The 20,972-nt window shown below is 52.6% G+C and overlaps 1 protein-coding gene across 2 annotated transcripts in view; it reads right to left on the bottom strand.

Annotated features, from left to right (window-relative positions):
* Window positions 1–20,972, bottom strand: part of LOC139181318 (zinc finger protein 75D-like) — a 42,842-nt gene that overhangs the window by 7,578 nt on the left and 14,292 nt on the right. Inside the window, exons 1-3 of one of the 2 annotated variants that reach the window (XM_070784344.1) lie at window positions 4,385–4,663; window positions 1,862–2,385; window positions 495–684 (exon numbers count right to left, since the gene is read on the bottom strand). In XM_070784344.1, coding sequence (XP_070640445.1) covers window positions 495–684; window positions 1,862–2,308 — 637 coding nt within the window. In that variant the 5' untranslated portion in view covers window positions 2,309–2,385; window positions 4,385–4,663. Of the gene's footprint in view, window positions 1–494; window positions 685–1,861; window positions 2,386–4,384; window positions 4,664–20,972 lie in introns of those variants that run through there. The other variant, XM_070784342.1, reaches the window with a different exon arrangement.

Genomic DNA, 20,972 nt, shown 5'->3' with positions numbered 1-20,972 from the left:
ATTAAATGAAAGGAAATCCACTGCTTTTCCTCTCATTAAAGAAAATGTTCACTGAACTAGGCAAGCATTAGAGGTGTTTGAAAATTAAAACCTTGGTGGGAAACATGGGAGATTTCTTTTATCACTTTTTTCCTGGTGTACAATTCTCTTCCCATTCTGCCACTGACAGCCCATTTCTGATCCCAATTTCTCCTCTAACTTCTAATGGTGAGATGACCCCAAACCCCCGCCTTGTCCTTGCTCTACCTTCTTCTCCCCTCTCAAATTTCTATAGAGAAAGGTCCACATTGTGAATACCAGGGTTCTGTGGTTTGGATGCTTCTGTACCCCAGAATGGCCTTCACCTTCACCCACCACGGACCTACTGTACTCCCACTAGACAGTCATCCTAACTGAAAGCATGACTGGGCACCTGGAAAATTCCCATGGAATGCTCCCTGAACCAATTACTATCACAGCTCCCAGGAGAAGATAATGATGATGAAACTCCTCACCTCCTTCATCCACAGGCTGGCTTTCTTTGTGAGTATTCCAGCGCGGCTCCTGCAGTACCTGGTATATATTCGAACTTTCTCCCTGGAACACACCCATTGGTTGGGGCTCTGCTGGCTTCCACTTAAAGCCTGGGGCCACTGCTGTTCCTCCCAAGAGCGCTGTGTCATTTCCCAGTTGGTGGGTTGTGACCTAAAAATAACCCCCATCCTCATTAGAAAAGAGCTTTTGGTTTTGGGGTGGTGATGGAAGAACAAACAAGAGTAGAGTCCAGGTTTGGGGAGTGTGTAAGGAAATTTTTAAAAATGAAGAGATATTGCGCCATGATTTTCTCACAAGGAACTGTACACATGATCTGGGAAAATCAGATTAAAATGAGAGAAGCTATGACTTGCTTGCCTCCACACCTCCTTGGACAGCCACAGCTCAGGCCAAGAGCAGGGTAGGGGTAGGCTGCCTGTTCTCTCACTGCCTCCAATCTCTTGCTTTCTAGACTTGGATCCTTGATTTAGTGGACTTTTATTTTCTAGTTTCCTCTAAAGAATAAGAAAATGAATAAAAGAGAGTTTTCTGTCAGTTGGATTTTCCAATCCTCCCACGTCCAGGGAACAATTTCATGGACAAAGGGGATGCAGCGGAGGAAAAAATGGGGGAAGAGCTGGATTCAACTTTCCGCCATACACTTCAGGTGTATAAGACACTTGTGCTCCTCAAGGCGGGGCTCTCAAGGAGAAGTAGGCTGCCATCTCCCCAGGGCAGACCTGGTTACCTACTCACCAGCAAAGCCAAGGCAAAGCATGAAGGCAGGCCACGGAGACGCTTTTCTCCTGGCCCTGCGATGTGTGTTCCCAGCCCAGAGAGCACCACGCCTCAGCATTCTGATTTTCTCCATTTTACTGTGAGCTTATATCTTGTTTCTGATCCTTTTTCCCCTTTTCTCTTTCCATTTCTTCTCTTTCTTTGCAGTCTCCCCAGAAAGGTTTGATTTATACTTTGGCTGCTACACTCTCCTGCCTTTGACCTTTAAAACCCTGCATTTGGAGGTTTTTTCCTCCCTTCCTAGCATTTTCTTGCCTTTTATTTCTTGGCTGCTAAGTCCTGTCTCCTTGGCCATGCTAGGCCAGGCCCACCACCTTCAATTCACCCTGGCCCTAAAGAGGGCAAAGTGCATTTCTTTTTCTAAGGCCAGGAAAAGACTCTCAGGAACTCCCCAACCTGAGAAGCTGTCAGTGCAAGCCTGTGATTTCAGATTGCACTTAGTTATTCTAAAGGAACAACAGAAGAGTGACTTAATCCATCTCATTCTCCAATTATTGACCCCTCTTTCACCCTCTTTCACAGTGTACATATAAGGAATCTTTCTGCTCACCTCATTGCTTATTCCACCACATTCTCTGTGAAAGCGGTCTACCAGGGCCACAGCCTCTTTGACGTTCTGTGGATGATACTTCTGCACCCAGTTCTGGATATGACTGGGCAGAACGTCCAGGAACTGCTCCAGCACCAGCAACTCCAAGATTTGCTCTTTTGAGTGGATCTCTGGCCTCAGCCACTGAGAGCATAATTCCTGCAGTTGGCTGACAGCCTCATACGGTCCAGGTGTGTCATGGTAACAGAAGCTCCGGAAGTGCTGGCGAGCACTCTCAGGATGAAGACTGCCCATCTGTGGGCTGGATTTCTTACTCTTATTGGAACTCTCTTTCACAGACCTCTTAGTCCCCTGTAAAACCTCCACATGTGGGTACAAGCATGCAGGCGCCTTCACAGGGCTCATCATTATTTGCTCTGGGAACAGCTTTTCTTCTATTTGTGACATCCTCCTGGGCCACCTGATAACTGAGGCCTTGTCAGCTTTGGTACAAAACCAATGAGTGGATCTTCTCCCCAAGGGCACTGAGAGAGGGGAGGGAAAAAAAAGTACACGTCAAGAAGAAAGCCACATGACGCACATTTACTTACTTATCAGAGAAGAAGAACAGAAAGTTATCAGAAAAGGAGGAAGAGAAAGTAACCGTTCTGCCTCCTCTTTAAAATTAACTGCCACTCGTGAAGGCTCAAGACTCAGGACATGTTTTCAACCTTTCCTCTGTTACCCAACTTTGAAACAAATATACAACTCTGGAAAGACAAATGTTAGTTCATCACGTTTTCTTTAAGGTTGAGGAAGAAAAAACTTACACGCATTTGCTAAAAGGAGCTTTGATGTTATCCAATACTTAATCTGTGCACTTCCTGTCCCACCTTTAAAAACGGGGGTATTTGACTTTCTCTACATTTTAATAGATCATTCCAGTTTCTTATCCTCAGTGAGATGAGGGACAAATGCTCTGTCCCTTCACCTTTTATGCAGAATGATTCCTTTGCTCCATAGAACATCTAGATTCTCTTTCACATCATATTAATACTTGAAGTGAAACTGAGACACCAGATCAGAAAAAAATAGAGAAAAAGTAACCTTATTCCTTTCAGCAAGTTTCCCCCTCTAAGCTATTAGATGCCATTAACACTGCTTCTTTGGGACCTCCTGGGAACACATATGAATGTCACTGTGCCCCTTGTTCACAGAAGGCAATGGCACCCCACTCCAGTACTCTTGCCTGGAGAATCCCAGGGAGGGGGGAGCCTGGTGGGCTGCCGTCCATGGGGTCCCACAGAGTCGGACACCACTCAAGCGACTTAGAAGCAGCAGCAGCAACAGCAGCCCCTTTCTACCTGTGTATGAAAATTTCTGCTCACTTTACTAGAAAAACTGACAGCTGGCTTTGTTTCCAAGATATCCAAACGTCACACTCTTAAAACACACACACACACACACACACACACACACACACACACACACACACACGGAGAAACAGGGACGATAAAGGTTGTTCGGAAACAAGAAAGGTCCTAGAAAAGGTAACCCTTGTCTGGACTTGGTATTTCCTCAGGGTCATGAGAGGTTTTTAAACAAGGCTGACGATGGCCTTGAGAGTCTCATTTTCTCAGAGGTGACCCAAGAGAAACGACAACAAGGCTCTTTCAAGGAAGCCACAGGTGTTCAAAGAAATGGCTCGAGAGGTACAGGGACGCTGCCTGCGCTTCTCTGTCAGCACAAACTACTGTCTTGGAGGCGGAAATGACCTCTTGCTCGGAGCTTCCCTGCTAGTTCAGTTTGAGTAAAGAATCCGCCTGCAACGCAACGCAGGAGACCCCAGTTCGATTCCTAGACCGCGAAGAATTGCTGCAGAAGGGATAGGCCACCCACTCCAGTATTCTTGGCACTTCCCCTTTGTGGCTCAGGTGGTAAAGAACCCGCCCACAATGTGGGAGACCTAGGTTCGACCCCTGGGTTGGGAAGATCCCCTGGAGACGGGAAACGCTACAGTTTCCCCCAGTGTTCTGGCCTGGAGAATTCCACGGACTGCATTCGCAAAGAGTTGGACACAACTGCGCGACTTTCAAGTTCGCCAGTAATATGGGCATAAGCCAGCAGAAACGGGCAAGTTTCGCTGGGTGCCCTGGTAGGCCTTTCCGCCCTATGGCCCACCTCCACCTTCTGGGTCCAAAGTACCAAAAGCTCTCCACGCACCAGCAGCCCCCGGAGTCTACTTCAGCAGCAACCCTGGGTTTTGTTTCCACACGGTGTCCAGAAGTTTGCTTCCGGAGGTTAGATATGACTGTAGGTGCCTGCCTGAGTACCGGCCTCCTCGAGAACAGGTATCGCCGGGTCTCAGACCCGCCCGCCGCCCGGCAAAGAAGCCACAGCGACATCGAGAAGGCCGCCCGCCCCGGCTAACTTCCGCCCTTCCCCCCACCCCCGCCGGCTCGTGAGGTATCTCTAAGGGTACGGCTCGGGATTTCTCGGCGCTCTCCTGACCAAACCCCCAAGGAAAATCAGCTTCTCGATTACCTCCACCCAGCTCTGGCTTCCGTGGACGCCAATTCCCTCTTCCTGGGCTCGGCTATCAAGTCACCACACCTCACGCCGTCGCGGGGAGGCAGGCAGGTGCGGGTTCCCGCGCCCCCGGGGGCGGTGCCGGGAAGGCGCGAGGCCCCGGGCGCGCGCGGACCTTGCGAGTTCAGTCTCCGGCGTGACCCCTCTAGCGCCTCGAGACCCTACCCCGGCTCGCCATTCTGGGGTCTCGTGCTGTGGGCCGGGCGCCCACCGGAAACGAAAGGACGGCTTCCGGTGGCTGCGTGATAGCCACGCCCATCACCCCCCCCCCCCTCCTCTGCCCCCCAAACCTGCGTAGGCGCGCACCCGCGAGTCAGGAAGCGTCCCGCACGTCCGCCCCATCCTGGGGTCAGCCCCGGATGCAGAAAAAAAGGACAGTTCAGGTCACCGAGTCTCGGGCTCACGGGAGTCCTGGCGGCGACGCGAAGGAGGTTGTCTCCTGCGAGCGTCCGCGATCTCCGACCCCCCCGCCCCACCCCCCCCCCCCACCTTGCCGCGTGTCTTGCGTCCAGATTACTGCCGAATCGCGTTCCAACAGCCGGGTGGCCTTTTCTACCGCGCAGTTCGCCTGGCTAGGACCCCCGTCTCCGAAAGTCATCACTAGGATTGTCCCGGGGACTCGAGTTAGGAGGCTTTTGGTCCTCCTGGCCAGACCCCTCGCTGGATCAGGAGCAGCAGTCCCTCATGTTTTTAAAATCCTTCTCTGGTTTGCAGGCACGTGCTTCCCAACTATTGTTGTTTATTCTTGTTGCTGCTGCTGCTGCTGCTGCCGCCGCCGCCGCCGCCACCGCCAAGTCGCTTGAGTCGTGTCCGACTCTGTGCGACCCCATGGACGGCAGCCCACCAGGCTCCCCCGGTCCCTGGGAGTCTCCAGGCAAGAACACTGGAGTGGGTTGCCATTTTCTTCTCCAATGCATGCAAGTGAAAAGTGAAAGTGAAGTCGCTCAGTCGTGTCCGACCCTCAGCGACCCCACGGACTGCAGCCTTCCAGGCTCCGCCGTCCATGGGATTTTCCAGGCAAGAGTACTGGAGTGGGGTGCCACGGCCTTCTCCGTTATTCTTGTTAGCTAGGTTTGAACCTCGTGGTGTCCCTTCCGTTTACATTTCGCTTTGACGTATAAAGAAATTCAGATACAGGACGCGGCGTCCGCAGAGTCACGTGGATTACAGGTGGCAGATTTTAGACCAATTGTAGGTCTCCTGTTGTCATACCCCATGCTTTTGCTACTGTATTAGGCGTCCCTGAAGGACAGGACTCTTGTTTCATCTTACACGTCCTGTAGTGCTTAGCATAGTTCTTTGGAGAAGGCATCTTGCTAAGAACCCGGATATCTCAGGTTGTCAGTGTCTCCAAATTTTCATCCTTTACCTAAGCATTGAGCCATTTGGCGGAGAAGGCTATGGCACCCCACTCCAGTACTCTTGCCTGGAGAATCCCATGGACGGAGGAGCCTGGTGGGCTGCCGTCCATGGGGTCCCAACAGAGTCGGACACGACTGAAGCGACTTAGCAGCAGCAGCAGCAGCAGCCCCTTTCTGCCTGTGTATGAAAATTTCTGCTCACTTTACTAGAAAAACTGACAGCTGGCTTTGTTTCCAAGATATCCAAACGTCACACTCTTAAAACACACACACACACACACACACACACACACACACACACACACACACACACACGGAGAAACAGGGACGATAAAGGTTGTTCGGAAACAAGAAAGGTCCTAGAAAAGGTAACCCTTGTCTGGACTTGGTATTTCCTCAGGGTCATGAGAGGTTTTTAAACAAGGCTGACGATGGCCTTGAGAGTCTCATTTTCTCAGAGGTGACCCAAGAGAAACGACAACAAGGCTCTTTCAAGGAAGCCACAGGTGTTCAAAGAAATGGCTCGAGAGGTACAGGGACGCTGCCTGCGCTTCTCTGTCAGCACAAACTACTGTCTTGGAGGCGGAAATGACCTCTTGCTCGGAGCTTCCCTGCTAGTTCAGTTTGAGTAAAGAATCCGCCTGCAACGCAACGCAGGAGACCCCAGTTCGATTCCTAGACCGGGAAGAATTGCTGCAGAAGGGATAGGCCACCCACTCCAGTATTCTTGGCACTTCCCCTTTGTGGCTCAGGTGGTAAAGAACCCGCCCACAATGTGGGAGACCTAGGTTCGACCCCTGGGTTGGGAAGATCCCCTGGAGACGGGAAACGCTACAGTTTCCCCCAGTGTTCTGGCCTGGAGAATTCCACGGACTGCATTCGCAAAGAGTTGGACACAACTGCGCGACTTTCAAGTTCACCAGTAATATGGGCATAAGCCAGCAGAAACGGGCAAGTTTCGCTGGGTGCCCTGGTAGGCCTTTCCGCCCTATGGCCCACCTCCACCTTCTGGGTCCAAAGTACCAAAAGCTCTCCACGCACCAGCAGCCCCCGGAGTCTACTTCAGCAGCAACCCTGGGTTTTGTTTCCACACGGTGTCCAGAAGTTTGCTTCCGGAGGTTAGATATGACTGTAGGTGCCTGCCTGAGTACCGGCCTCCTCGAGAACAGGTATCGCCGGGTCTCAGACCCGCCCGCCGCCCGGCAAAGAAGCCACAGCGACATCGAGAAGGCCGCCCGCCCCGGCTAACTTCCGCCCTTCCCCCCACCCCCGCCGGCTCGTGAGGTATCTCTAAGGGTACGGCTCGGGATTTCTCGGCGCTCTCCTGACCAAACCCCCAAGGAAAATCAGCTTCTCGATTACCTCCACCCAGCTCTGGCTTCCGTGGACGCCAATTCCCTCTTCCTGGGCTCGGCTATCAAGTCACCACACCTCACGCCGTCGCGGGGAGGCAGGCAGGTGCGGGTTCCCGCGCCCCCGGGGGCGGTGCCGGGAAGGCGCGAGGCCCCGGGCGCGCGCGGACCTTGCGAGTTCAGTCTCCGGCGTGACCCCTCTAGCGCCTCGAGACCGTACCCCGGCTCGCCATTCTGGGGTCTCGTGCTGTGGGCCGGGCGCCCACCGGAAACGAAAGGACGGCTTCCGGTGGCTGCGTGATAGCCACGCCCATCACCCCCCCCCCCCTCCTCTGCCCCCCAAACCTGCGTAGGCGCGCACACGCGAGTCAGGAAGCGTCCCGCACGTCCGCCCCATCCTGGGGTCAGCCCCGGATGCAGAAAAAAAGGACAGTTCAGGTCACCGAGTCTCGGGCTCACGGGAGTCCTGGCGGCGACGCGAAGGAGGTTGTCTCCTGCGAGCGTCCGCGATCTCCGACCCCCCCCGCCCCCCCCCCCCCCCCGACTTGCCGCGTGTCTTGCGTCCAGATTACTGCCGAATCGCGTTCCAACAGCCGGGGTGGCCTTTTCTACCGCGCAGTTCGCCTGGCTAGGACCCCCGTCTCCGAAAGTCATCACTAGGATTGTCCCGGGGACTCGAGTTAGGAGGCTTTTGGTCCTCCTGGCCAGACCCCTCGCTGGATCAGGAGCAGCAGTCCCTCATGTTTTTAAAATCCTTCTCTGGTTTGCAGGCACGTGCTTCCCAACTATTGTTGTTTATTCTTGTTGCTGCTGCTGCTGCTGCCGCCGCCGCCGCCACCGCCAAGTCGCTTGAGTCGTGTCCGACTCTGTGCGACCCCATGGACGGCAGCCCACCAGGCTCCCCCGGTCCCTGGGAGTCTCCAGGCAAGAACACTGGAGTGGGTTGCCATTTTCTTCTCCAATGCATGCAAGTGAAAAGTGAAAGTGAAGTCGCTCAGTCGTGTCCGACCCTCAGCGACCCCACGGACTGCAGCCTTCCAGGCTCCGCCGTCCATGGGATTTTCCAGGCAAGAGTACTGGAGTGGGGTGCCACGGCCTTCTCCGTTATTCTTGTTAGCTAGGTTTGAACCTCGTGGTGTCCCTTCCGTTTACATTTCGCTTTGACGTATAAAGAAATTCAGATACAGGACGCGGCGTCCGCAGAGTCACGTGGATTACAGGTGGCAGATTTTAGACCAATTGTAGGTCTCCTGTTGTCATACCCCATGCTTTTGCTACTGTATTAGGCGTCCCTGAAGGACAGGACTCTTGTTTCATCTTACACGTCCTGTAGTGCTTAGCATAGTTCTTTGGAGAAGGCATCTTGCTAAGAACCCGGATATCTCAGGTTGTCAGTGTCTCCAAATTTTCATCCTTTACCTAAGCATTGAGCCATTTGGCGGAGAAGGCTATGGCACCCCACTCCAGTACTCTTGCCTGGAGAATCCCATGGACGGAGGAGCCTGGTGGGCTGCCGTCCATGGGGTCCCAACAGAGTCGGACACGACTGAAGCGACTTAGCAGCAGCAGCAGCAGCAGCAGCAGCAGCAGCAGCAGCCCCTTTCTACCTGTGTATGAAAATTTCTGCTCACTTTACTAGAAAAACTGACAGCTGGCTTTGTTTCCAAGATATCCAAACGTCACACTCTTAAAACACACACACACACACACACACACACACACACACACACACACACACGGAGAAACAGGGACGATAAAGGTTGTTCGGAAACAAGAAAGGTCCTAGAAAAGGTAACCCTTGTCTGGACTTGGTATTTCCTCAGGGTCATGAGAGGTTTTTAAACAAGGCTGACGATGGCCTTGAGAGTCTCATTTTCTCAGAGGTGACCCAAGAGAAACGACAACAAGGCTCTTTCAAGGAAGCCACAGGTGTTCAAAGAAATGGCTCGAGAGGTACAGGGACGCTGCCTGCGCTTCTCTGTCAGCACAAACTACTGTCTTGGAGGCGGAAATGACCTCTTGCTCGGAGCTTCCCTGCTAGTTCAGTTTGAGTAAAGAATCCGCCTGCAACGCAACGCAGGAGACCCCAGTTCGATTCCTAGACCGGGAAGAATTGCTGCAGAAGGGATAGGCCACCCACTCCAGTATTCTTGGCACTTCCCCTTTGTGGCTCAGGTGGTAAAGAACCCGCCCACAATGTGGGAGACCTAGGTTCGACCCCTGGGTTGGGAAGATCCCCTGGAGACGGGAAACGCTACAGTTTCCCCCAGTGTTCTGGCCTGGAGAATTCCACGGACTGCATTCGCAAAGAGTTGGACACAACTGCGCGACTTTCAAGTTCACCAGTAATATGGGCATAAGCCAGCAGAAACGGGCAAGTTTCGCTGGGTGCCCTGGTAGGCCTTTCCGCCCTATGGCCCACCTCCACCTTCTGGGTCCAAAGTACCAAAAGCTCTCCACGCACCAGCAGCCCCCGGAGTCTACTTCAGCAGCAACCCTGGGTTTTGTTTCCACACGGTGTCCAGAAGTTTGCTTCCGGAGGTTAGATATGACTGTAGGTGCCTGCCTGAGTACCGGCCTCCTCGAGAACAGGTATCGCCGGGTCTCAGACCCGCCCGCCGCCCGGCAAAGAAGCCACAGCGACATCGAGAAGGCCGCCCGCCCCGGCTAACTTCCGCCCTTCCCCCCACCCCCGCCGGCTCGTGAGGTATCTCTAAGGGTACGGCTCGGGATTTCTCGGCGCTCTCCTGACCAAACCCCCAAGGAAAATCAGCTTCTCGATTACCTCCACCCAGCTCTGGCTTCCGTGGACGCCAATTCCCTCTTCCTGGGCTCGGCTATCAAGTCACCACACCTCACGCCGTCGCGGGGAGGCAGGCAGGTGCGGGTTCCCGCGCCCCCGGGGGCGGTGCCGGGAAGGCGCGAGGCCCCGGGCGCGCGCGGACCTTGCGAGTTCAGTCTCCGGCGTGACCCCTCTAGCGCCTCGAGACCCTACCCCGGCTCGCCATTCTGGGGTCTCGTGCTGTGGGCCGGGCGCCCACCGGAAACGAAAGGATGGCTTCCGGTGGCTGCGTGATAGCCACGCCCATCACCCCCCCCCCTCCTCTGCCCCCCAAACCTGCGTAGGCGCGCACACGCGAGTCAGGAAGCGTCCCGCACGTCCGCCCCATCCTGGGGTCAGCCCCGGATGCAGAAAAAAAGGACAGTTCAGGTCACCGAGTCTCGGGCTCACGGGAGTCCTGGCGGCGACGCGAAGGAGGTTGTCTCCTGCGAGCGTCCGCGATCTCCGACCCCCCCCGCCCCCCCCCCCCCCCGACTTGCCGCGTGTCTTGCGTCCAGATTACTGCCGAATCGCGTTCCAACAGCCGGGGTGGCCTTTTCTACCGCGCAGTTCGCCTGGCTAGGACCCCCGTCTCCGAAAGTCATCACTAGGATTGTCCCGGGGACTCGAGTTAGGAGGCTTTTGGTCCTCCTGGCCAGACCCCTCGCTGGATCAGGAGCAGCAGTCCCTCATGTTTTTAAAATCCTTCTCTGGTTTGCAGGCACGTGCTTCCCAACTATTGTTGTTTATTCTTGTTGCTGCTGCTGCTGCTGCCGCCGCCGCCGCCGCCGCCACCGCCGCCACCGCCAAGTCGCTTGAGTCGTGTCCGACTCTGTGCGACCCCATGGACGGCAGCCCACCAGGCTCCCCCGGTCCCTGGGAGTCTCCAGGCAAGAACACTGGAGTGGGTTGCCATTTTCTTCTCCAATGCATGCAAGTGAAAAGTGAAAGTGAAGTCGCTCAGTCGTGTCCGACCCTCAGCGACCCCACGGACTGCAGCCTTCCAGGCTCCGCCGTCCATGGGATTTTCCAGGCAAGAGTACTGGAGTGGGGTGCCACGGCCTTCTCCGTTATTCTTGTTAGCTAGGTTTGAACCTCGTGGTGTCCCTTCCGTTTACATTTCGCTTTGACGTGTAAAGAAATTCAGATACAGGACGCGGCGTCCGCAGAGTCACGTGGATTACAGGTGGCAGATTTTAGACCAATTGTAGGTCTCCTGTTGTCATACCCCATGCTTTTGCTACTGTATTAGGCGTCCCTGAAGGACAGGACTCTTGTTTCATCTTACACGTCCTGTAGTGCTTAGCATAGTTCTTTGGAGAAGGCATCTTGCTAAGAACCCGGATATCTCAGGTTGTCAGTGTCTCCAAATTTTCATCCTTTACCTAAGCATTGAACCATTTGGCGGAGAAGGCTATGGCACCCCACTCCAGTACTCTTGCCTGGAGAATCCCATGGACGGAGGAGCCTGGTGGGCTGCCGTCCATGGGGTCCCAACAGAGTCGGACACGACTGAAGCGACTTAGCAGCAGCAGCAGCAGCAGCAGCAGCCCCTTTCTACCTGTGTATGAAAATTTCTGCTCACTTTACTAGAAAAACTGACAGCTGGCTTTGTTTCCAAGATATCCAAACGTCACACTCTTAAAACACACACACACACACACACACACACACACACACACACACACGGAGAAACAGGGACGATAAAGGTTGTTCGGAAACAAGAAAGGTCCTAGAAAAGGTAACCCTTGTCTGGACTTGGTATTTCCTCAGGGTCATGAGAGGTTTTTAAACAAGGCTGACGATGGCCTTGAGAGTCTCATTTTCTCAGAGGTGACCCAAGAGAAACGACAACAAGGCTCTTTCAAGGAAGCCACAGGTGTTCAAAGAAATGGCTCGAGAGGTACAGGGACGCTGCCTGCGCTTCTCTGTCAGCACAAACTACTGTCTTGGAGGCGGAAATGACCTCTTGCTCGGAGCTTCCCTGCTAGTTCAGTTTGAGTAAAGAATCCGCCTGCAACGCAACGCAGGAGACCCCAGTTCGATTCCTAGACCGGGAAGAATTGCTGCAGAAGGGATAGGCCACCCACTCCAGTATTCTTGGCACTTCCCCTTTGTGGCTCAGGTGGTAAAGAACCCGCCCACAATGTGGGAGACCTAGGTTCGACCCCTGGGTTGGGAAGATCCCCTGGAGACGGGAAACGCTACAGTTTCCCCCAGTGTTCTGGCCTGGAGAATTCCACGGACTGCATTCGCAAAGAGTTGGACACAACTGCGCGACTTTCAAGTTCACCAGTAATATGGGCATAAGCCAGCAGAAACGGGCAAGTTTCGCTGGGTGCCCTGGTAGGCCTTTCCGCCCTATGGCCCACCTCCACCTTCTGGGTCCAAAGTACCAAAAGCTCTCCACGCACCAGCAGCCCCCGGAGTCTACTTCAGCAGCAACCCTGGGTTTTGTTTCCACACGGTGTCCAGAAGTTTGCTTCCGGAGGTTAGATATGACTGTAGGTGCCTGCCTGAGTACCGGCCTCCTCGAGAACAGGTATCGCCGGGTCTCAGACCCGCCCGCCGCCCGGCAAAGAAGCCACAGCGACATCGAGAAGGCCGCCCGCCCCGGCTAACTTCCGCCCTTCCCCCCACCCCCGCCGGCTCGTGAGGTATCTCTAAGGGTACGGCTCGGGATTTCTCGGCGCTCTCCTGACCAAACCCCCAAGGAAAATCAGCTTCTCGATTACCTCCACCCAGCTCTGGCTTCCGTGGACGCCAATTCCCTCTTCCTGGGCTCGGCTATCAAGTCACCACACCTCACGCCGTCGCGGGGAGGCAGGCAGGTGCGGGTTCCCGCGCCCCCGGGGGCGGTGCCGGGAAGGCGCGAGGCCCCGGGCGCGCGCGGACCTTGCGAGTTCAGTCTCCGGCGTGACCCCTCTAGCGCCTCGAGACCCTACCCCGGCTCGCCATTCTGGGGTCTCGTGCTGTGGGCCGGGCGCCCACCGGAAACGAAAGGATGGCTTCCGGTGGCTGCGTGATAGCCACGCCCATCACACACCCCGCCCTCCTCTGCCCCCCAAACCTGCGTAGGCGCGCACACGCGAGTCAGGAAGCGTCCCGCACGTCCGCCCCATCCTGGGGTCAGCCCCGGATGCAGAAAAAAAGGACAGTTCAGGTCACCGAGTCTCGGGCTCACGGGAGTCCTGGCGGCGACGCGAAGGAGGTTGTCTCCTGCGAGCGTCCGCGATCTCCGACCCCCCCGCCCCCCCCCCCCCGACTTGCCGCGTGTCTTGCGTCCAGATTACTGCCGAATCGCGTTCCAACAGCCGGTGGCCTTTTCTACCGCGCAGTTCGCCTGGCTAGGACCCCCGTCTCCGAAAGTCATCACTAGGATTGTCCCGGGGACTCGAGTTAGGAGGCTTTTGGTCCTCCTGGCCAGACCCCTCGCTGGATCAGGAGCAGCAGTCCCTCATGTTTTTAAAATCCTTCTCTGGTTTGCAGGCACGTGCTTCCCAACTATTGTTGTTTATTCTTGTTGCTGCTGCTGCTGCTGCCGCCGCCGCCGCCGCCGCCACCGCCACCGCCAAGTCGCTTGAGTCGTGTCCGACTCTGTGCGACCCCATGGACGGCAGCCCACCAGGCTCCCCCGGTCCCTGGGAGTCTCCAGGCAAGAACACTGGAGTGGGTTGCCATTTTCTTCTCCAATGCATGCAAGTGAAAAGTGAAAGTGAAGTCGCTCAGTCGTGTCCGACCCTCAGCGACCCCACGGACTGCAGCCTTCCAGGCTCCGCCGTCCATGGGATTTTCCAGGCAAGAGTACTGGAGTGGGGTGCCACGGCCTTCTCCGTTATTCTTGTTAGCTAGGTTTGAACCTCGTGGTGTCCCTTCCGTTTACATTTCGCTTTGACGTATAAAGAAATTCAGATACAGGACGCGGCGTCCGCAGAGTCACGTGGATTACAGGTGGCAGATTTTAGACCAATTGTAGGTCTCCTGTTGTCATACCCCATGCTTTTGCTACTGTATTAGGCGTCCCTGAAGGACAGGACTCTTGTTTCATCTTACACGTCCTGTAGTGCTTAGCATAGTTCTTTGGAGAAGGCATCTTGCTAAGAACCCGGATATCTCAGGTTGTCAGTGTCTCCAAATTTTCATCCTTTACCTAAGCATTGAGCCATTTGGCGGAGAAGGCTATGGCACCCCACTCCAGTACTCTTGCCTGGAGAATCCCATGGACGGAGGAGCCTGGTGGGCTGCCGTCCATGGGGTCCCAACAGAGTCGGACACGACTGAAGCGACTTAGCAGCAGCAGCAGCAGCAGCCCCTTTCTACCTGTGTATGAAAATTTCTGCTCACTTTACTAGAAAAACTGACAGCTGGCTTTGTTTCCAAGATATCCAAACGTCACACTCTTAAAACACACACACACACACACACACACACACACACACACACACACACACGGAGAAACAGGGACGATAAAGGTTGTTCGGAAACAAGAAAGGTCCTAGAAAAGGTAACCCTTGTCTGGACTTGGTATTTCCTCAGGGTCATGAGAGGTTTTTAAACAAGGCTGACGATGGCCTTGAGAGTCTCATTTTCTCAGAGGTGACCCAAGAGAAACGACAACAAGGCTCTTTCAAGGAAGCCACAGGTGTTCAAAGAAATGGCTCGAGAGGTACAGGGACGCTGCCTGCGCTTCTCTGTCAGCACAAACTACTGTCTTGGAGGCGGAAATGACCTCTTGCTCGGAGCTTCCCTGCTAGTTCAGTTTGAGTAAAGAATCCGCCTGCAACGCAACGCAGGAGACCCCAGTTCGATTCCTAGACCGGGAAGAATTGCTGCAGAAGGGATAGGCCACCCACTCCAGTATTCTTGGCACTTCCCCTTTGTGGCTCAGGTGGTAAAGAACCCGCCCACAATGTGGGAGACCTAGGTTCGACCCCTGGGTTGGGAAGATCCCCTGGAGACGGGAAACGCTACAGTTTCCCCCAGTGTTCTGGCCTGGAGAATTCCACGGACTGCATTCGCAAAGAGTTGGACACAACTGCGCGACTTTCAAGTTCACCAGTAATATGGGCATAAGCCAGCAGAAACGGGCAAGTTTCGCTGGGTGCCCTGGTAGGCCTTTCCGCCCTATGGCCCACCTCCACCTTCTGGGTCCAAAGTACCAAAAGCTCTCCACGCACCAGCAGCCCCCGGAGTCTACTTCAGCAGCAACCCTGGGTTTTGTTTCCACACGGTGTCCAGAAGTTTGCTTCCGGAGGTTAGATATGACTGTAGGTGCCTGCCTGAGTACCGGCCTCCTCGAGAACAGGTATCGCCGGGTCTCAGACCCGCCCGCCGCCCGGCAAAGAAGCCACAGCGACATCGAGAAGGCCGCCCGCCCCGGCTAACTTCCGCCCTTCCCCCCACCCCCGCCGGCTCGTGAGGTATCTCTAAGGGTACGGCTCGGGATTTCTCGGCGCTCTCCTGACCAAACCCCCAAGGAAAATCAGCTTCTCGATTACCTCCACCCAGCTCTGGCTTCCGTGGACGCCAATTCCCTCTTCCTGGGCTCGGCTATCAAGTCACCACACCTCACGCCGTCGCGGGGAGGCAGGCAGGTGCGGGTTCCCGCGCCCCCGGGGGCGGTGCCGGGAAGGCGCGAGGCCCCGGGCGCGCGCGGACCTTGCGAGTTCAGTCTCCGGCGTGACCCCTCTAGCGCCTCGAGACCCTACCCCGGCTCGCCATTCTGGGGTCTCGTGCTGTGGGCCGGGCGCCCACCGGAAACGAAAGGACGGCTTCCGGTGGCTGCGTGATAGCCACGCCCATCACCCCCCCCCCCTCCTCTGCCCCCCAAACCTGCGTAGGCGCGCACCCGCGAGTCAGGAAGCGTCCCGCACGTCCGCCCCATCCTGGGGTCAGCCCCGGATGCAGAAAAAAAGGACAGTTCAGGTCACCGAGTCTCGGGCTCACGGGAGTCCTGGCGGCGACGCGAAGGAGGTTGTCTCCTGCGAGCGTCCGCGATCTCCGACCCCCCCGCCCCCCCCCCCCGACTTGCCGCGTGTCTTGCGTCCAGATTACTGCCGAATCGCGTTCCAACAGCCGGGTGGCCTTTTCTACCGCGCAGTTCGCCTGGCTAGGACCCCCGTCTCCGAAAGTCATCACTAGGATTGTCCCGGGGACTCGAGTTAGGAGGCTTTTGGTCCTCCTGGCCAGACCCCTCGCTGGATCAGGAGCAGCAGTCCCTCATGTTTTTAAAATCCTTCTCTGGTTTGCAGGCACGTGCTTCCCAACTATTGTTGTTTATTCTTGTTGCTGCTGCTGCTGCTGCCGCCGCCGCCGCCGCCGCCACCGCCGCCACCGCCAAGTCGCTTGAGTCGTGTCCGACTCTGTGCGACCCCATGGACGGCAGCCCACCAGGCTCCCCCGGTCCCTGGGAGTCTCCAGGCAAGAACACTGGAGTGGGTTGCCATTTTCTTCTCCAATGCATGCAAGTGAAAAGTGAAAGTGAAGTCGCTCAGTCGTGTCCGACCCTCAGCGACCCCACGGACTGCAGCCTTCCAGGCTCCGCCGTCCATGGGATTTTCCAGGCAAGAGTACTGGAGTGGGGTGCCACGGCCTTCTCCGTTATTCTTGTTAGCTAGGTTTGAACCTCGTGGTGTCCCTTCCGTTTACATTTCGCTTTGACGTATAAAGAAATTCAGATACAGGACGCGGCGTCTGCAGAGTCACGTGGATTACAGGTGGCAGATTTTAGACCAATTGTAGGTCTCCTGTTGTCATACCCCATGCTTTTGCTACTGTATTATGCATCCCTGAAGAACAGGACTCTTGTTTTATCTTACATGTCCTGTAGTGCTTAGCATAGTTCTTTGGAGAAGGCATCTTTCTAAGAACCTGGATCTCATGTTGTCAGTGTCTCAAAATTTTCATTGTTTACCTAGTATTGAGCCATTTGGCGGAGAAGGCAATGGCACCCCACTCCAGTACTCTTGCCTGGAAAATCCTATGCTCGGAGGAGCCTGGTAGGCTGCAGTCCATGGGGTCACTAAGAGTCGGAGAAGTCTGTGCGACTTCACTTTCACTTTTCACTTTCAGGTATTGGAGAATGAAATGGCAACCCACTCCCTTATTCTTGCCTCAAGAATCCCAAGGACAGGGGAGCCTTGTGGGCTTCCGTCTATGGGGTCGCACAGATTCGGACACGACTGAAGCGACTTTTCAGCAGCAGAGCCATTTGGACAAAAGTTATCTATAAGACTCGAAGACAAGTAAGTATGTGTAGCTCAGTTGTACACTGGAGATGAAACTGACCTTAGTGTGAAAAATCAGTGTGAGAAACTCCTCTGGCAAGGATACCAGAGATCTACATGCCAAGGAGGAAAATAAAAAAGGAGTGCCTGTCCGCATTTTAACATGCAAACTAAGATTACACTCAGAAGATAAGGTTAATCCTTATTTGCAGAGCAAAGCTGCCCTAAAGTGTGAGAGGACACCGTGCATTATCTGTGATTGTAAAACCAGTAAACATGTTTGCTTCACCAAGGAGTCGTTTTCAGAATGATCCTTTCAAAGCTGTGTTCCTAAGGTCAGGCCTTTTCAACCGAATGTTTTACAACAATGGAAGAAAAGTCAGAGCATTGTTGCTTCTGGATAATTCCAGGCTTACCTTTCAGCTGGGTCACTCACCAGTGAGGATGGTCAGATAAAGGCATTTTCTTTTTCCTCTTTTTTAAATAGTGAGATTTGTAAACCATGTGAACTTTAATATTAATCTGCTCAAAGTTATTCCTTATAATTGTCTTCACTAGAAATTAGATTATACAGTTAGCCATTTAGAATGAATATGAAAATAAGTATAATGATCTCTTCAGTTTTCCTTATAACCTACTATGGCTTATATGCTTCAAAGAAAAGAAAAAAAAATTTAAATGGCTAGAGACTCCAGGAAGACAGGTTGTAATTCACTTAAATTTCATTACATATTAATATGATTAGTGGTTTAAGCATACATTGACCCGTTTTAAAACGTTTTTCCGTTATAAAACTCTGCATAATTAAACGTTTATAGTTTACTTATAATTTAAATCCATAACGCCCAGATCTCTTCCATACTTATGGTTTGTCTAATATGTTTGAAACACTAAGTAAAAAAGAGAAACTATGTAAAATCTGTGTAAAAAGGATTTTCTTTCCTGTAAACACTTCAACTTTGAGTCACCCAAGGAATCAAGATGTGATCCTGAGCAGCAAACAACTTTAAAGGTGCACGGAAGAATACTGGAGTGGGTTGCCATGTCCTCTTCCAGTGGATCTTCTTGACCCAGGGATGGAACCCGTGTCTCTTACATCTCCTGCGTTGGCAGATGGGTTCTTTACCACTAGTGAAAGCTTACCAGAAGGGGGGCTCAATTGGGGACTAGGTGAAGACCCCTGTTGGAATGCCTTTTTAGTGCCTAAGAGCAATTATATGGGCCTCCTCTTTGCTCCGGCGTCAAGGGAAACATTCCAAGTAGGAGCAACATCAGTTTGGTGACATCATAAGATCTGTATGGGGGCTATTACAGTGGCTGCAGTGGGGAGAGGGTAAATCCTTATGAGACTTACCATTCACATCAATTACCATCTTACCCAGACAGAACTGCATGCTCACTGGTTCCGGTTTTGTTCCCTGTGACTTCTGCACTGATGTTCTGCAGAACCGTGCTGGTCACCCTAACTTTGCCTCACTCTACCAGGAACTGCCCAACACCCCACAATATCTGAACATGTATTGTGGCTCTCATGTGGTAGGCAAAAGGATCACTTCACATAGGAAGGTGTCAGATTACCTACCACCTTTCTTACCTTAACCAGGGGAGAACTTCAATTCCGGCCTGGAGACCCCTCCCCCTGCCACCCACCACCTCTCATCAATGCCCAGATTACGGAGCCCAGAGTCCCACTCGGTATCTGGTGTGATGCACACCCAGAGCCATATCTTCATCAATCATGCTTGTAGTCATCACAAATAATAACATCTACAAGTGGGAGCTTTTTCAACATACATATCTTACTGAAAAACATAAGCATTTTACAAATGCTTCTGCCAGCTGAGTTTGTCTCCTCCAAAACACTTGGGAAAGGGCTTGCATGTATCTTTTCAAGCTAGCATTTTTCTTTTTCTTTTGTGATACGTACCCAGGAGTGGAATTGCTGGATCATATGGTAGCTCTATTTTTTTGTTTGTTTGTTTCTGAGGAACATCCATATTGTTTTCCATAGTGGCTGCACCAATTACATTTCCACCAGAGGTGTAGGAAGATTCGTATTTCTTCACATTATTGTCAATACTTGTTACAGCTCTTCTTTTTCATAATGGCCATTCTAACAAGTGTGATGTGATATCACATTATCATTTTGATTTGCATTTCCCTGATGGTTAACAGCATAGTGCATCTTTTTTTTTCTATTTATTTTTAATTAAAAGATAATTGCTTTACAGAATTTTGTTGTTTTCAGTCAAACCTCAAAATGAATCAGCCATAGGTATATATATGTCGCTTACTTCTTGAACCTCCCTCCTATCTCCCTCCCCATCCCATCCCTCTACTCTAGGTTGTGGGTCTCAAACAGAGACCCTGTTTGATTTGCCTGAAACATACTGCAAATTCCCACTGCCTATCTATTTTACATATGGTAATTTAAGTTTCCATGTTACTCTCTCCATACATTTCACCCTCTTCTCCCCTCTCCCTGTGTCCATTAGTCTGTTCTCTATGTCTGTTTCTCCACTGCTGTCCTGCAAATAAATTGTTTGTTACCATCGTTCTAGATTTTGGGTATATGCATTCAGTTCAATCACTCAGTCGTGTCCGACTGGTTCCCAGCCCATGGACTGCAGCATGCCAGGCTTCCCTGTCCATCACCAACTCCCGGAGTTTACTCAAATTCATGTCCATTGAGTCGGTGATGCCATCCAACCATCTCATCCTCTGTCATCCCCTTCTCCTCCCGCCTTCAGTCTTTCCCAGCATCAGGGTGTTTTCCAATGAGTCAGTTCTTTGCATCGGGTGGCCAAAGTATTGGAGTTTCAGCATCAGCATCAGTCAATGAATATTCAGGACTGAATTCCTTTAGGATTGACTGGTTAGATCTCCTTCCAGTCCAAGAGACTCTGAAGAGTCTCCTCCAACACCACAGTTCAAAAGCATCAATTCTTCAGCACTCAGCTTTCTTTATAGTCCAACTCTCACATCCATACATGACTACTGGAAAAACCATAGCTTTGACTAGATGGACCTTTGTTGGCAAAGTAATGTCTCTGATTTTTAACATGCTGTCTAGGTTGGTCATAGCTTTTCTTCCATGGAGCAAGCGTCTTTTAATTTCATGGCTGCAATCACCATCTGCAGTGATTTTGGAGCCCAAGAAAATAAAGTCTGTCACTGTGTCCATTGTTTCCCCATCTATTTGCCATGAAGTGATGGGACCAGATGCCATGAGCTTAGTTTCCTGTATGTTGAGTTTTAAGCCAGCTTTTTCTTTCTCCTCTTTCACTTCTACCAAGAGGCTCTTTAGTTCTTCCTCACTCTCTGCCATAAAGGTGGTGTCATCTGCATATCTGAGGTTATTGAGATTTCTCCCAGCAATCTTGATTCCAGCTTGTACTTCATCCAGCCTGGCATTTCTCATGATGTATTCTGCATAGAAGTTAAATAAGCAGGGTGACAATATACAGACTTGACACGCTCCTTTCCTGCTTTGGAACCAGTCTATTGTTCCATGTACAGTTCTAACTGTTGCTTCTTGACCTTGACCTTCTTGATATATGCATTAGTGTATGACATTTATTTTTCTCTTTCTACTTACTTCACTCTGATAGGCTCTAGTTTCATCCACCTCATTAGAACGGACTCAAATGCATTCCTTTTATGGCTGAGTAATATTCCATTGTGTGTATGTACTACAACTTCTTTATCCATTCATCTGTCAATGGACATCTAGGTTGCTTCCATGTTCTAGCTATTGTAAATAGTGCTGCAATGAACAGTGGA

The sequence above is a fragment of the Bos indicus genome, chromosome X (genome assembly GCF_029378745.1).
Source record: "Bos indicus isolate NIAB-ARS_2022 breed Sahiwal x Tharparkar chromosome X, NIAB-ARS_B.indTharparkar_mat_pri_1.0, whole genome shotgun sequence".
In the NCBI taxonomy this organism is placed as follows: domain Eukaryota; kingdom Metazoa; phylum Chordata; class Mammalia; order Artiodactyla; family Bovidae; genus Bos; species Bos indicus.
Note: the sequence above shows the minus strand (reverse complement) of the source record. Positions and strands in the feature narration are given on the sequence as shown.